The 13,352-nt window shown below is 61.4% G+C and overlaps 6 protein-coding genes across 6 annotated transcripts; 2 read left to right on the top strand and 4 right to left on the bottom strand.

The window, feature by feature from the left end:
* FA10DRAFT_302171 (hypothetical protein) lies at positions 1-2,037 on the bottom strand. Its single transcript, XM_025525068.1, has 2 exons — positions 1,223-2,037; positions 1-1,159 (listed from the first exon to the last, which is right to left on the bottom strand). The coding sequence occupies exons 1-2, from the start codon at positions 1,929-1,931 to the stop codon at positions 237-239; spliced, it is 1,632 nt and encodes a 543-aa protein (XP_025378187.1). The 5' UTR covers positions 1,932-2,037; the 3' UTR covers positions 1-236.
* Positions 2,038-2,107: 70 nt separating this feature from the next.
* FA10DRAFT_267413 (hypothetical protein) lies at positions 2,108-3,585 on the bottom strand. Its single transcript, XM_025521895.1, has one exon. It carries the CDS (start codon positions 3,545-3,547, stop codon positions 2,201-2,203), a length of 1,347 nt encoding a protein of 448 aa, XP_025378186.1. The 5' UTR covers positions 3,548-3,585; the 3' UTR covers positions 2,108-2,200.
* Positions 3,586-3,742: 157 nt separating this feature from the next.
* Positions 3,743-6,071, bottom strand: FA10DRAFT_267412 (hypothetical protein). Its single transcript, XM_025521894.1, has 3 exons — positions 5,292-6,071; positions 4,399-5,232; positions 3,743-4,328 (listed from the first exon to the last, which is right to left on the bottom strand). The coding sequence occupies exons 1-3, from the start codon at positions 5,979-5,981 to the stop codon at positions 3,810-3,812; spliced, it is 2,043 nt and encodes a 680-aa protein (XP_025378185.1). The 5' UTR covers positions 5,982-6,071; the 3' UTR covers positions 3,743-3,809.
* A 136-nt stretch (positions 6,072-6,207) lies between these two features.
* On the top strand, positions 6,208-7,120 carry FA10DRAFT_252702 (hypothetical protein). The gene is made up of 2 exons (XM_025519662.1): positions 6,208-6,963; positions 7,026-7,120. Exons 1-2 carry the CDS (start codon positions 6,266-6,268, stop codon positions 7,066-7,068), a joined length of 741 nt encoding a protein of 246 aa, XP_025378184.1. The 5' UTR covers positions 6,208-6,265; the 3' UTR covers positions 7,069-7,120.
* On the bottom strand, positions 7,091-9,652 carry FA10DRAFT_267410 (hypothetical protein). The gene is made up of 2 exons (XM_025521893.1): positions 9,240-9,652; positions 7,091-9,167 (listed from the first exon to the last, which is right to left on the bottom strand). Exons 1-2 carry the CDS (start codon positions 9,608-9,610, stop codon positions 7,154-7,156), a joined length of 2,385 nt encoding a protein of 794 aa, XP_025378183.1. The 5' UTR covers positions 9,611-9,652; the 3' UTR covers positions 7,091-7,153.
* A 125-nt stretch (positions 9,653-9,777) lies between these two features.
* On the top strand, positions 9,778-11,946 carry FA10DRAFT_129226 (hypothetical protein). The gene is made up of 4 exons (XM_025517973.1): positions 9,778-10,083; positions 10,141-10,583; positions 10,641-11,276; positions 11,653-11,946. The coding sequence occupies exons 1-4, from the start codon at positions 9,859-9,861 to the stop codon at positions 11,822-11,824; spliced, it is 1,476 nt and encodes a 491-aa protein (XP_025378182.1). The 5' UTR covers positions 9,778-9,858; the 3' UTR covers positions 11,825-11,946.
* The last annotated feature ends 1,406 nt before the right edge of the window (positions 11,947-13,352 follow it).

The raw sequence follows: 13,352 nt of genomic DNA, 5'->3' as shown, positions 1-13,352 counted from the left end.
AACGTTGATCATCATTATTGGATTGGATCTGAGCTGAACGAAGAGGGAGGGTGCGATTTGTACATGATGTTTCTTGTGTGGATGAAGATGAGAAGAGGGGTAATTGAAAAATTTGACAAAGTGACCGAGACATGCCGTGAAACGTGGACTGATGATATGAGAATTGGGGCAGACGAGAGAGAGAGAGTCTGAGTGTGTCTCTCGATTGATGCGAGGGTGATGGGGAGGCGAGCCAGCTACAGTTCCTCTTCCTGATCCATGGGTCGAGAATGAAGGTGGTGCTGGGTCGGAGGCTGGTGTTGGTGATGCTGGGCTGTTGAATAGCCAAACGAGGAGGAGGAAGAGCCACGATGCACGCCGACGAGCCAGCCAACCTCGTGCTCGAGTCGGCTCTTGAGCGCATTCAGCGTCGACCGCATCGCCTTGGCCGGATCGTCCACAGAGGCTTCTGCGTCGCCCTGCTGCGGCGTCACGAGCGCGTTGAGCGACCCGATCCATCCTCGCACCATTTCAGCGCCAAACATCTTGCCCTCTTCGTTGACGGCTTTGGCCACTCGCTCAAAAAGCCGCGTCCACTGCAAGGCCAGTTGGGGAAGGAGCTGATTGACGATGCTGTTCGGCGAGGAAATGGCCATGGTGTGGGTAGGCAGCATCTGGCTCAGTTGCTTGACCGCCTCGCAGCTGCCAATGCGGAACAATGGCCCGGGCTGCTGCCGGTCGAGGGCAAACATCGAAGCCGTTCTTGGAACGGCCGGTAATGCTTCAAGAATGCGAAGCGCCCTGACGGTGACGAGATGAAGAAAGTTGAAGGTGGTCGAGACATGCGGCCGCTCCCGCTTGCTCGATCCTTCTCCCGTTGATGACGGTGTCGAGGGCAGGTCTTCGTCGACAAAGAGGGGAAGAAAGCCCTGAGCGGTGTGGACAAATTCGGCCACAGGGCTCCTGAGCCGTCCCCAAGCGAACTCGGCTCGGACCTCATGCTGGCCCGCACTCGGCAAGGCCGCTCTGATGGCCTTCTCTGCCTCGTCGAGCGCCGGCTCGATCGAGTCGAGCGATGGCGAGGGCAGAAGCGAGACGATCTGGTCCCTGAGCCCGGGATCGGAGCTGCTTTGAAGGAGCTTGTGGAAGAGAGATAAGAGCGATGGCTTGTCCAGGGTGGCTGTATGACGTCGACAGTCAGCATGGTGCGCTCATTTGCAGCACAGTGCAAACATAAACTCACCAAGAATTCGGCCAACATCCACACGATCGGCCATCGAAGTCTGTCTGCCGGTACCGCTTTCGCTCGGCGCAGATTTGCTTGAGGTGGTGCTGCTGGCTGGGAGAGACGGACTTTGGCGTGTCGCTCCCTCGTCGAGGCTCATGAGACCGACAGCGCCAAGACCAGCTCGCATGCGCTTGGGAAGTGTCTGCCGGGAGCTGGCCATGGGTCGGTTCGACAGCGGGCTCCCGCTCTTCTCGCGCGAGGGTCCCGCCGTATCCATCTCACTGTCGCTATCTCCATCGTCATCGTCCCGCCGCCGCTTGGCCTCCGATCGTCTCGATGTGCTGGGCACAGACTGGTAGGCTGGCGAGGCAAAGCGTGCTGAAGAGGGCGAGAAGTGAGAGGTCGGCGTAGCCGTCGATGGTTGACCCCATTGCTGGTGCAGCGCAGAAGATTGCGGCGTCGAGGAGCCAGACGAGCCAAAGCCAAAACCGAAGCTCAGCGGTGTTGGTCCATGGTGGACGGGCGTCGCCTGAAAGGGGATCTGGTGAGATGCTTGCGTGTTTGGCGCCAGGGACGTAGAAGAATACGAGGATGAGGAGCCGTCAGGCTGGAGGTGGGTGGCTGGGGAGTCGTGCGAAGCGTGGCGGTGGAGCGAGGAGGGGGTCGGTGGGGTAGAAGCCAGTGGAGGCATGGCGATGATCGGTGATCCGTAGTGGTATACCATCGTCTGCTGTCGTAGACGGCACAAGGTAACCTCAGGCGAGAGGGGCGGCCGACGATGAGCTGGCCCGCCTCTCGTTGGGAGTGCAGACTGACTGGTTGGTGGTGAGGGAGCCGCTTGGGTTTACAGGGCGCGCGGCTCCAGGCAAAAAATTCAGAGCAACACGTGAAATTCAGATGCTCGGCTCCTCGCACGGTCATTGGCCTTTGTCAGGACCAGTCATGGCAATGCTAATGGTAATAGTGGTACATATGAGTTGGTTGTTCCTGGCCCTATCGTGGCCCCTGCTGTCTGTCCACCTCGTCCCATCCTCGCGTATGATAACTGTTGGTGTACTTGTACGGGTCCCATGCGCCACTGCGTGTGATGTCTGTGTGAAACAAGTCGTCCCGTGAGTCCGAAAGACTGGTGTATGCGCGCTGATTAAGCTCCATGTCTGGGAGCGGGTGGCCCTTGAAGACGTAAATGCCGTGGTGAGCAAGCGAGTCCATCTTGAGGCGCCAACAAGGACCTACGTTGTAGATGGGCAGCCTGTAGCTGTCGAAGAGCGCTGTCCGATAGTTGACCCATCGCCTGACTCTCTTCCCCTCGTCCTCCTCGTCGCTAATTGTAATCTCCCCTTCCTCTTTCACTTCACCCTTTGGAATGACGTCCCTTTCCTCCTTTGCTCCTTCCTGCGATGCATCACCCACTCCGTTTGCGCCTTTGGGCTCTGCTTCTCGCTTCGCCTCTATTCCCTTCGCCTCCACCGTGGTTTCGCTCAGCTGTGGGATATCCTCGAATCCCTGTAGTGGCCGCGCCTCGATCCAAGCGCTGTCCCCCTCGTACAGTGCCCACAACCTCTTCAGCGGATTGGTACCGTCGCTCGAGGCCCAGCCCGGCGGGTAGCCCCAGCGGAGCATCATGTATAGAAACGGCAGCTCGTCGCGCTCGGCATCGACGACTCCGAGCGCCCGCTGGAGCTCCGTGCTCGCCATGCCGGGCTGGAACGTGTCGAGCCATCGTAGACGCTCTGTCCGCCAGCGCTCTAGGAGGTAGAAGCGCTCGGCAAAGTCGCGCGGCGGCTGGCCGTACGATCTTGTTGCTCGCGCGTCCGCTGCAGCGATTCTTGTTGGCCCGCCTACTGCCGGGTTGCTCTTGTTGTCGTCATCGTCGTTGCCATCGTCGTCGTCGGGGGTGGCGGGCCGGCGCGCAGCCTCGAAAAAGGCACGATTCTTGCGAATCGTCGCCTGGTGGAGCGGGCGCGGACAGGCGCGCAAGCTGTGCTCGAGCGACTCGCAATTGAAGCAGCCAGACTGCGTCGATGGCTCAGCCGCCGCCGCCGCCGCCGCCGTCGCCGAAGAAGCTGCGCCGAGCAGCGAGGAGCCGCACGGGCGCTCAAAGAGGTGGTAGGCTGCTGCCTCGAGCGACTGGTCTGGGTCAAAGTACGCCGCATCGGTGGGGTTGGCGTCGACGATGAACGATACCTCCTCGCCTTCTTCCTCGTCCGAGCTCATATCCATGTCGACCACACCATCCGACTCGCACGCTTCGTCAATGCCCCGGCCACCCTTGCTCTCGCCCTTAGCCTCGCCCTCACCCCCGCCACGGCCGTGCCCCTCGCCATGGCGTCGTTGCATTGGTACGTCTCCCTCAAGGTGCAAGGACCATCGCGCTGAGGCAAGAAAGAAGACACAAGTGGAGGGGCGACTGCGCTTTGTTTTTAGACTGCCTTGAGCGCATATTCTGAGACGTGAACGGATCTCTAGGCGCGAGCAGACGACGAACAATCAAGCCCCCTTTCCTCATTCTCTCGACACGCAAGTTGTTCAGACCCCATCTATGTCTGTATTGTATGAATGATGATCTACATTGTCCCATTGTGATTGCAGCTTGCATGCATCAGTCGCTGTCCTCCTCTTGTGCCCCCTCGTCGTCGTCGTCTTCCTCCTCTTCCTCCTCTTCATCGTCCTCCTCGTCCTCATCCTCTTCCTCCAGCACAAACTTCTCGTTCTTGGCACTCGTGTCGGGCAGCACGACGACACCAGCCCCAACATCGCAGTCGCGCAAATTGCACCGTGCGCCCACACTGGCGCCGTTGCACACAATGACATTTTCCAGCTTGGCGCCCTCGCCCACGGAGCAGCCGTCGACGAGGATGGAGCTGCTGATGCGCGCGTTGCGGCCCACCTCGACGCGCGCACCCACGACGGACCGCTTGATGCTTGCGCGGTCCAACAGGCGGGCCTGAGGCGCGACGAGCGAGTCCGGCGAGACCTGCGCCGTGTCGGACGACGAGGCGGCGGCAGACCCAGCAGTCGAGCTCGGACCGTCATCGGCAGATGGAGGTGCGAGTACCTGGGGAATGGCAAAGGTCGAAGATGCCGCCGTCGTCGCAGAAGAGGAAAGGGCCTTGAGGAGCTGCAAGTTCATCACAATCAGTCTGTGCTGACAATTACACAGCTCACTCGCTCGCTCAGCGCTCACTCACCCATCGGTTGCACTCGAGGAACGTGGGGATGGTGTTTGCCCGCGCAACGAACCGGGGCAGGCCCGTCTCTGGATCGACATCGGCCACTGCTGACGGATCTGCTCCCGGCGCCGTGCTCCCACGCGCGCCGCCGCCGAGCTTCGTCACGACGGCATAGCACCGCACCTTGCCCTCGGCAGCGGGCGCCGACAGCGTCGTGCTCCGCTTGATCGACTCGTGCCGTAGCGTCTGGCTGCCCTGCCTCGCCAGCGTCTCGAGGTCCACCACATCGTCGCCGCGTCTCGCCTGGGCCTCGGCGTTGTTGTTGTCGTCGTCGTCGTCGTCGTCGTCGCTGGCCAGGGCGCCGATGCCGGCCTTTTCAGCAAAGCCCTTCATCCACGAAGCCTTGGCAAGCAGCGGGACGACGTGCTCGCGCAGGCTCGTCAGCTCGCGCCGCGCCTCGAGCAGCGGCAGCACCTGGTGGCGATTGAGGATGTATGCGTGGGCATCGAGCAGGCCCGTCGAGAGGCGCAGGTGTGGGTGGCGCGCCAGGAGCGAGTTGCGCAGCGAGACATCCATCGTCGCGTCGGGCTCGTCCTCGAGCAGCACCAGCGCCTGGCCCGCGGCTGCTTTGGCTGTGTCTGTGTCTGCAGGCACGAAGCCGGCGAGGAGCCGCGGTGGCCCGTCCTTTTCGCGCTCCTTGCCCGTCCCTTCGCCGGCATTGCGCTCGTAGAGGGCACAGCAGAGCGTCGGCACGCCCTGGGCGCTGGCCTGCGCCGACACATACGCATCGATGAGCGTTCGCAGCGGGAGTGACGGGCTCAGCAGGTCCACGGGCAGCACCAGGGGGTCGGCCTGGGGTAAGCTAATAGGTCAGTGGGTTGTCATCAGAAGGAGAAAAGACCAACACGCACCTCGAGCCTGCCGATAGTGTCGAGCCACCGCAGTAGCTCTGCGGTGCCGGGCACGGCTGTCCGCGGAAAGGGTCTTCTCCTCGTTGTCGATGAAGACTCCTCCTTTGCATCGTCGGTCGACGATGCCTGTGCGAGCGCGCCGTCGAAGGGCCCCAACGGCAAGAGCTCGACCCTGATGGCAGCGCTGTCCACCGCCTGGCCCGACGGCACCTTGCCCTTTGCGAGCCCTTCCCAGACGTAGATGTTGCTCCCCGACGCCGCAGTCGCCCGCTCTTCCTTTTTCTTTTTTCCCTCCATCGACGACGGGACAGGCGGCGGCACGAGGCGGACGCCGGCGAGGGCGCGCGAGATGGCGCCGTGGTGCGCGCTGGGCGCCAGCACAATGGCGTGCGAGAAGCCGGCGCTGAGCACATTCTGGAGCGCATACGCAATCAGTGGCCGGTTCGCTAGGGGTACAAGGGCCTTTGGCAGCGGTGCGGCCCGGTTCTTTTGCGAGGCATCGGCTGACGCCGCGGAGCCTTCGACGCCGCCGCCGTTGCCCGTTCCACTACCACTGCCACTGCCACTGCCACTGGCGATGCCGCTGCCATTGGGCACCCGGATGGGACGGATGGGAAGCGACCCCTCGCAGATCGGATAAAGGTTTGACCCATGGCCGCAGATGATGACGGGCACGAGCGGTGCAGGCATCGTCCTCGTCTTTACTTCTGTCTGTCTTGGTTGTGGTTTCTTCTGTCCTCTAGCTCTCTCTCTCTCTCGGCGAGTCTTGTTCAGATGCCTCGAGAGTGTTGCAAAAAGTCAAGGACCGAGTCTTCTCAAACACGTGTTGGCTCCTCTTTTTTTCTCTGGCTCAGAGCGTAAATTCTTGAAATTCCAAAATTTTGGTTCCAGGAAGCCTCCGTCGTTTGTCGTTGTTCTCTCACTAGACACATCTTCTCGTCGTCGGACGACGGAATCTTGAGAGGAAGCGAATAATGGCAACGCCACGACAGCGCCGCAAAGCGCGGTCAGGCACGCACGCAGGGCCCTCGGCGCGCACGAAGCGGTCGATGCAGAAGCGCCTCGTGCGCGCGCCCGAGCTCAAGGGCGCCGATGTGCTCAAGAAGAATTGGGACCCCAAGCGGACGCTGCGCCAGAACTACGAGCGGCTCGGCCTCGTCGGCGACTTGCGCCTCAACGATGCCGGCGGCGCCGGTGGTAGTGGCAGTGGGATCAAGAGGAAAGAAAGGCCGGCGGACCAGATTCCGAGGAGCAAGCGCGGGGCGCTGGGGAGCACAATGGCGAGGATTGTGCGCGATGAGGAGGGCAATGTCGTCGATGTCGTCGAGGACCGGCCGCGGCGGGCGCAGACTGTCTGGGGCCAGGCGTTGAACAGCGACGAGGAAGACGAAGACGAGGATGAAGAGGATGAAGAGGATGGAGAGGATGGAGAGGACGGTCGAGACGAGGAAAGGGAGGAGGCCGAGGAAGAAGAGGAAGAAGACGAGGGCCAGGTGGTCAAGAAGCTGCAGGAGCTGGCCGACGCAAAGACGCCCGTTCCCCGCTTCACGTCCGTCGCAGAGCGCACCTGGCTCCAGCGCCTCGTCGACAAGTTCGGCGACGACGTCGAGCAGATGGCGCGCGACAAGACGGACAATGTGTGGCAAAAGACTGCCGGTGACATCAAAAAGGCGTGAGTAGAGGTACCCATCTGGTTGTGGACTGGCGAACTGATCTTGGATTTCTTCATCCCAGCATCCGCAAGGCGGGCGGCATAGAGGCACTCAAGGCGTCTTGAGCGAGGGGAAAGCCATGTGATGAGGTTGATTCATTGTAATACTATCTGCTGCTTGTCTGTTATTGCTACAATTGTGCCTTCTTCATCAGAGCGATGCCGAGGCCTGCTTCTGCCTCAGCTGTCCTATCTCATCCTCGAGATTCTTGCGCAGTTCTCGCAGACGCTTCAGGTCTGCCTTGATCAATGTAGGAGATTTGTTGACCTTGCCGTTGCTCCCATCGCTGCCTTGTGGGGCCGCCGAGGCAGCGCCGTTGAGACCGACGTGTGCACCGTTGGCGACCGCGGCGACGGTGCCATTCTTTGGCCTTTGGAACACCTCTGGCTCTCCGTAGTCGAGCTCGCCGTCGCCGAGGTCCTTTTGGACCTCTTCTCGCACGACACTGCCAGTGAAGCTCGTCGGCAGGCCCATCTTTGCCATGGCATCAGCCGCGACAACGGCTGCCCGTGGAGGTGGTGGCGGCGGCGGCTGCAGCGGCAGAGCTACGACTGCCTCCTGACCGTTCCAGTTGGGCGTCTTTCCAAACTGCATCGGCAGATCCGGATGCAGCTGTGCAGGCTCGTCCACTGCAACGTCGTCGTCGTCTTCCTCGCCCTTCTTCTCCCGCGCGAGCTGGGCGCGTCCCATGGCAACAAATTGCTTGTATGCGTCACTGTACATGCTCGCTGCGACATTGACCTCTTTGTCTTGCGCTTCTCCTCCAACGTCGCCCACTTCGGCGTTGAGAACAGTGCGGAGATAAAGGTCCTGGCAGTTGACACTAGTCAAGCGGACGCCTGCTGGCACGGGCTCGTTGCGCTGCGAGGGACAGGGTACTTGCTCAAACTTCTGCTTTGAGACGACCACCGCCACGTCCTTCTTGGTCGCCGGCTTTTCCTTGGGCCCTTTTGCTTCGATAGCCTCGTCCTCGTCATCTGCTTCTGATTCAGACTCTGACTCGGACTCGGACTCAGAGTCCGAGTCCGAGTCCGAGTGGTGCGATGGAGCCTTTGGTGGGGGTACGATACCAAAGCTGCCCCCACCAGGCGGCAGGAGGTGCTCGTCGAGGTGCTGCCATCCATTCCCCTGAGGAGCAGGTCGACTGTGCTGTGTCCTCGTTGCCGCCGCTGCCGCCGCCTTCTTGTCCACCATCCAGCCCCTGGCTGTATCGTCCTCATCGACCTCCTCGCCCCTCTGCCTCTTCTCTGCCCTCTCCTTTGCCTCGGCAAAAGTGACCTCCCGCTCTTCCGCCCTGCGCTTCAGCAGCTTCTCCCGCTTCGCTCGGTTTGCTCGCTTCGTGCGAGATGTGCCGTTGCCTGGCGCGACCCAGCCGCCAGGAGGTGTGTCAAGGCGCTGTCGCGTCGATGTATTTGCGTGGCTCCCGTGATTTGTACCATTTTCTTTCCCGGTGAGCCGTGGCTCTTGCTTGCTTGACTCTTCGTCAGACGATGATGATTCGCTCGAGGAGTCGCCTGACGATTCGCTTGAGTCGCTCGATGAGGACGATGAGGATGAAGAGGACGCTTCGCTCGAGGAAGAAGACGACTCCGACTCTGACGACGAATCGTCTGAGACAGATGACGCCGACGAGGAGCGGGCGATTGATGCCACTGTGACTGCGTCTATGTTTGATGTCGAGGCGGCCGCCTTTTGCCTCTGGGCCATCTGCCGTCTGCGCTCCTCGAACGCAGTCATCGCTGCGGCTGCGCCACCACCTGCTGCACTGGGAGCTGACAAGGGCATCATCGAGAGGCCTGGAAGAGCAGATACTCCCGTCGGTGGCCTGGGAAAGTCATCTTCCTCGTCCTCTTGTGCGTCAAGGCGCTGTTTCTTCTTGGCTGGCTTGTCCATGGCGATCTCGCTCTTCATCAGAGCAGCGATCCTGGCCGCTTGAGCCATGAGGGGCTTCTCCTCGTCCCCGCCTTCATCTCCGTCTCCGCTCTCTGCACTGCCCAGCTGGTCACTCATTTCTCCGTCGCCATTCTCCTCTTTGGCAGCATGCTTGAGACGCCTTCGCTGCCGGTTCCTCTTCTGCGTCCGCCGGCTCCCTTCGCCGCACGAGCTTGGTTCCTGTGAGCCTAAAGACGAGCGCTGCCTTTCCCCTTGCTCCGACGCTGTCACCCTGCAAATGATTGCCGGATCCCTGGTCAGTTTCTTCAGCATTCGTCAAGAAGGCAGCGCAGACCGGACTCACTCCACGATGTCGTCGTCGCGCAGCACATCGCCCACGACGCCGTCGTCGACGATCTCGTAGCCCTGCAGGAGCAAGGTGATATCTTCTGTCCGCAGCTCTCGATCGCCTCCAGGGAAACCGCCGATGATGCTTGCGATTCGCGCCTTGAGCGACGCGATCGGCGCGCTGGGCACACACGGCAGCAGGAACTGGCGGCGCGGAGCAGCAGCAGGAGAGCCGTACCCCGTCGTGGTCGCGATGCGCAGCCGTAGCGGCTGCTCGCGCGTCGCATAGTCTGTCGAGAAGGACATGCCCCGGGCCAGCGCCGACGTCGACTGCTCCTGGCTGCTGCGAGACGGACCAGCAACGGGCCATCCTGGCGAGGCCGTCATCCCCTCGTTCTCTGGTGACCTAGCAAGGTAAAAAACCCAAAAAGAAAGTCGAAATAAAAAGGACGAAGATGCAAGACTGACTGGGAAAAAAATCCAAAGGTGGAGCAACACGTGACGGATCGCGTTTGTGGAATTTCAGAGACAGTGAGCGTTTGGTGTTGATCTCGCCACGCTCTATCTCTTTAACATCGATATCCGCCGACAGGACTAGCTACTTTGCCTTCGCATCCAAGGACAGGACACAGGGCATGCCGGCCAAGCAGGAGGAGCGCATCGCGCTGACCTCTGCACGGGACCTCCATGCCTACTTTGCCCAGATTGGCGCGTCGCTGCAGGAGCCCGAGACCGAGGACTCGTGGCAGCGCCTCGACAGGGCCCTCGCCCGCCTCGAGGTCGTGACCAAGTCGGGCGGATACAAGTACGAGGACTTTGTTGTGCTGTTCAAGGGCATTGCAAACCCCATCATCAGCTCGGTGAGTTCTCTTCTAGTCTGAAATGGTCATCAAATGCACTGACCCCAGCAAACAAAGCTGCTCTCGGAGAGGACCAAGCTCTCGGGCACGGCGGCCGACGTCGTCAACTCGGTGGCCCCGCGTCTGGCCGAGCGCTTCGAGAGCCTCGTGCCCATCTTTGTCCCCACGCTGCTCCAGATCTGTGCGCGCACCAACAAGGTTGCGCTGGCACGGGCGAAAAAATGCCTGCTGCTCATCGCAAAGCACTGCCGCCTGCCCTCGCTGCTGCCGCTCTTGCGCGAAGGGGCCAGGGACAAGGCACAGACGCTGCGCATCGTCGCAGTCGAGTGTACGCTACTGCTGCTCGAGTCTCAGGAGAGCAAGGAGAGAATCGGGAAGCGCGTCGCCGATGTCGAGACGATCATCAGGGGCGCTGCGACAGACAGCAACCCAGAGGTGCGCCAGTGGAGCAAAAAGGTCTTTGAGCTGTACGTGGCCCGGTGGCCAGAACGTGTGGAGCAGTGAGTGGTGACCGATGTGCTTGGAGTAGGAGCCTCACTGGCTGACTTCGGCGGCAGACTCACGGCCGCATTTACACCTACGATTCGCCGGTACCTTTCCCTGCCCAAGACTGGGCCATACAAGCCGCCGGCCTCGTTCTTCAGTGTGGAAGCTGGCAAAGAGGAGGCTGTGACGATTATGGAGCCTCGGGCGAGGCCAGCGGAAGTCGCATCGAGCAAAGTGGCAGTCAAGCCAGCAAGAGTGCGGCTTGCACCTCCATCCTCGTCCCACGATGAGCCTGTCGCAGCGCGGAGCTCAAAGGCAATCGCCGAAGTGCAGCCCTCGTCGTCCTCTTTGCGCTCTGCTCCGCATGCACCACTGTCCTCGTCGGCCAGCTCGACCGCGTCGCGTCCGCTCGCAGCCACTGCGCACGTCAAGACGAGCTTCTCGGTCGCCTCGGGGCTCAATGTAGCCTCACTGACCACTGCCTTTACGATGCCCCACGCGAGGGCCAACAGCCACACGGCGCCGCACGACTCGATGCGCAGCGCCGTAGCCTCGGTGCCGGGGCAGCGGGAGCGACCGCGCGTGGTGCAGACAAAGAGCTCGTCGTCATCGAGCGACCCTCGTTCTTGCGAGGATCATGCGATGGGAAGCGAGCATGCACGAATGACGATGGCAGACGAGGAGAAGCAGCGACGAAGGCGAGAGCGGCGAGAGGCTGCTGCTGCTGCTGCTGCTGCGACAGAAACAGAGTCGAGAGAGACAGCCGAAGAGGAACCTCGAGAGAGCAGACCGCGGCATCCGAGCGACAGCGTTGCCGCTCGTCTGGCAAAGGAGCAAGCAGAGATGCGCCAGCGATGGGCACAGCACACCTCGTCGACGACGCCGATGCCAAGCAGCAGCAGAGCGGACAGTATGCTGCCTCATTCGAGTCTGAGCCCGACGGTCACGTTCTCGGTCGCGACGGCCAAGAAGAGCGCGCATAAAAAGGCCGCCAGGGTCCTCATTGCTGGTCCCCCGCCGTCCAGCAGCGCTCCTCATACGATTCGACGGCCCGAACCGGCGCTCCAGCAGCAGCAGCAGCAGCAGCAGCAGCAGCAAGTCGACGATGAGGACCTTGAAAATCGACCGATTCCAATGCTCAAGTTTGACAATGTCGATGTGCCTATGCAGACAGCGGCAAAGAAGCCCGATCAACAGGCCGATGTGTTCGGGACGAGACCGGCAGCAGCCTCGATTGCGAGTCGCAAGCCGCTGACGGCATTGACCAAGCGCAGGGTCAGCTCGACGGCAAAGAAGATGGGCGCGCGGCAGCGATTGCTGGGTCCGTCGGCCAAGATTGTTGCGGGCAAGCGGGCAGCGCCGCTGGCTGCGCTCAGAGAGAAGGCGGTGGCAGCCAAGAAACGAGAGGGTGCGGCAGGATCGTTATCATCCGCTGGCCCTGTTGCGACTAGCGCGCGTGCTGAGGCTGGGCAAGTGCAAACGCAGTCATCCAGCGCAACTCAGATTCCGCACGCTGCTGCTGCTGCCTCCTCAAAGGCACCGGCCAAGTCATCAGCTTCGACAACGGCGGCATCTCCAAACAAGCGTCCGGTTGTCGAGAGGAAAGCGCCCATCAGTGCAGCTGCCGCGCAGACCGCATCTGGTGCGACGAGGCCAGTCTCTCGCACCGTCCCGTCCTCGTCGGCAGCCAGCAGCAGCAGCAGCAGCAGTGCTGCAAGTGCCCACGTCACGCGCAAACCTCCTTCTGGAACGGCTGCTACAACAACAAGAGCTGCAGCAGTGAAGAAAGTCGCTCCTTCGTCGGTACCATCAACACGAGGGCCCGCACCTCCGCATGAAGCCGCTCCGGCTCCTCGGGCGGCCTTCTCGACTGCAGCACCGCGCGCTGCGACGGCGACTTCTGGCCCAAGCAAGGCCATCACCGCTCGCATGCGGCCGCCCCTTTCAAATACAGTCAAGCCGGCATCCCGGCCAGGCCCGCCATCTTCGGCAACGGGTACAGCCTCCGCCACGGCGGGTGTCGCGCGCAAAGTTTCGGCGGGAACGACGAGCAGCCGCCTCATGCAGGGCACGGCTTCTTCCAATGCGAGAGCCAAGGCGCCCGTGCCGGCTGCAGCGGTCGTCAGGAAAGTGGTCAAGAGCAACGTGAGCCAGCCGGTGGTAGGTGCGAGTGCGAATGCAAGTGGGCCCGAGGCGAAGGGAGCCGAAGCCCCTGTGGCTGCCGTTGAAGTGAAGGAGTCGAAGAGGGTGGAGGAGGAAGTTCTGGAGAGTGAGGAGATCGACGTGTCGGTCGATCAGGATGGAGAGCAGGACGAGCAGGAGGAAAAGACAAAGTCGAGTGAGGTCAAGACCAATGAGCAGATCCTTAGTGAGCCAACTGCGCAACAAGAGACAAAGGCAGCGCTCGACGTCCAGCTGCCGGAAAAGGACAAAGAGAGCCCCTCACCTGCCACGGTAGAGAATGCCGAGAAAACGTCAGTAGGAACCGACGAGGAGCAACGCCACACGGGCAAGGGTACCCACGAAGAGATTGCAGAGATTCACGAGGAAGAAGCCAGTTCCTCGGGCGACGAGAAGCCCTCAGGAGAGCAAGAAAGCACGCCGGTCTCTGAGAAGCTCACTGAGCCTGGCGAAGACACGGTTGGACCCCATCCCTCCGATGACATCTGTCCAAATCCTGCCGACGTCACTGCTGGACCATCAGACGAGGAAGAAGAAGAAGAAGAGCAGCAGGAAGCTACTTGGGAGAATGGCGCATCGAACGAGACTGAGGGAGATGTCGA

This window comes from Acaromyces ingoldii (assembly GCF_003144295.1).
Source record: "Acaromyces ingoldii strain MCA 4198 unplaced genomic scaffold FA10scaffold_3, whole genome shotgun sequence".
NCBI lineage: Eukaryota > Fungi > Basidiomycota > Exobasidiomycetes > Exobasidiales > Cryptobasidiaceae > Acaromyces > Acaromyces ingoldii.
The sequence above is the reverse complement of the archived record's forward strand: the minus strand, read 5'-3'. Positions and strand labels throughout refer to the sequence as shown.

What these genes read in the sequence shown, in the direction of transcription:
- FA10DRAFT_302171 (XM_025525068.1), bottom strand. Translation starts at nt 1,931, where the DNA reads ATGGTATACCACTACGGATCACCGATCATCGCCATGCCTCCACTGGCT. An exon ending in GGATGTTGGCCGAATTCTTG is followed by an intron (nt 1,160 to 1,222) that starts GTGAGTTTATGT and finishes GACGTCATACAG; the next exon opens with CCACCCTGGACAAGCCATCG.
- FA10DRAFT_267413 (XM_025521895.1), bottom strand. Translation starts at nt 3,547, where the DNA reads ATGCAACGACGCCATGGCGAGGGGCACGGCCGTGGCGGGGGTGAGGGC.
- FA10DRAFT_267412 (XM_025521894.1), bottom strand. Translation starts at nt 5,981, where the DNA reads ATGCCTGCACCGCTCGTGCCCGTCATCATCTGCGGCCATGGGTCAAAC. An exon ending in ACACTATCGGCAGGCTCGAG is followed by an intron (nt 5,233 to 5,291) that starts GTGCGTGTTGGT and finishes AGCTTACCCCAG; the next exon opens with GCCGACCCCCTGGTGCTGCC. An exon ending in TCCTCGAGTGCAACCGATGG is followed by an intron (nt 4,329 to 4,398) that starts GTGAGTGAGCGC and finishes ATGAACTTGCAG; the next exon opens with CTCCTCAAGGCCCTTTCCTC.
- FA10DRAFT_252702 (XM_025519662.1), top strand. Translation starts at nt 6,266, where the DNA reads ATGGCAACGCCACGACAGCGCCGCAAAGCGCGGTCAGGCACGCACGCA. An exon ending in GCCGGTGACATCAAAAAGGC is followed by an intron (nt 6,964 to 7,025) that starts GTGAGTAGAGGT and finishes TCTTCATCCCAG; the next exon opens with CATCCGCAAGGCGGGCGGCA.
- FA10DRAFT_267410 (XM_025521893.1), bottom strand. Translation starts at nt 9,610, where the DNA reads ATGACGGCCTCGCCAGGATGGCCCGTTGCTGGTCCGTCTCGCAGCAGC. An exon ending in CGCGACGACGACATCGTGGA is followed by an intron (nt 9,168 to 9,239) that starts GTGAGTCCGGTC and finishes AATCATTTGCAG; the next exon opens with GGTGACAGCGTCGGAGCAAG.
- FA10DRAFT_129226 (XM_025517973.1), top strand. Translation starts at nt 9,859, where the DNA reads ATGCCGGCCAAGCAGGAGGAGCGCATCGCGCTGACCTCTGCACGGGAC. An exon ending in TGGCCAGAACGTGTGGAGCA is followed by an intron (nt 10,584 to 10,640) that starts GTGAGTGGTGAC and finishes CTTCGGCGGCAG; the next exon opens with ACTCACGGCCGCATTTACAC. An exon ending in CAGCGACGAAGGCGAGAGCG is followed by an intron (nt 11,277 to 11,652) that starts GCGAGAGGCTGC and finishes CAGCAGCAGCAG; the next exon opens with CAGCAGCAGCAGCAAGTCGA.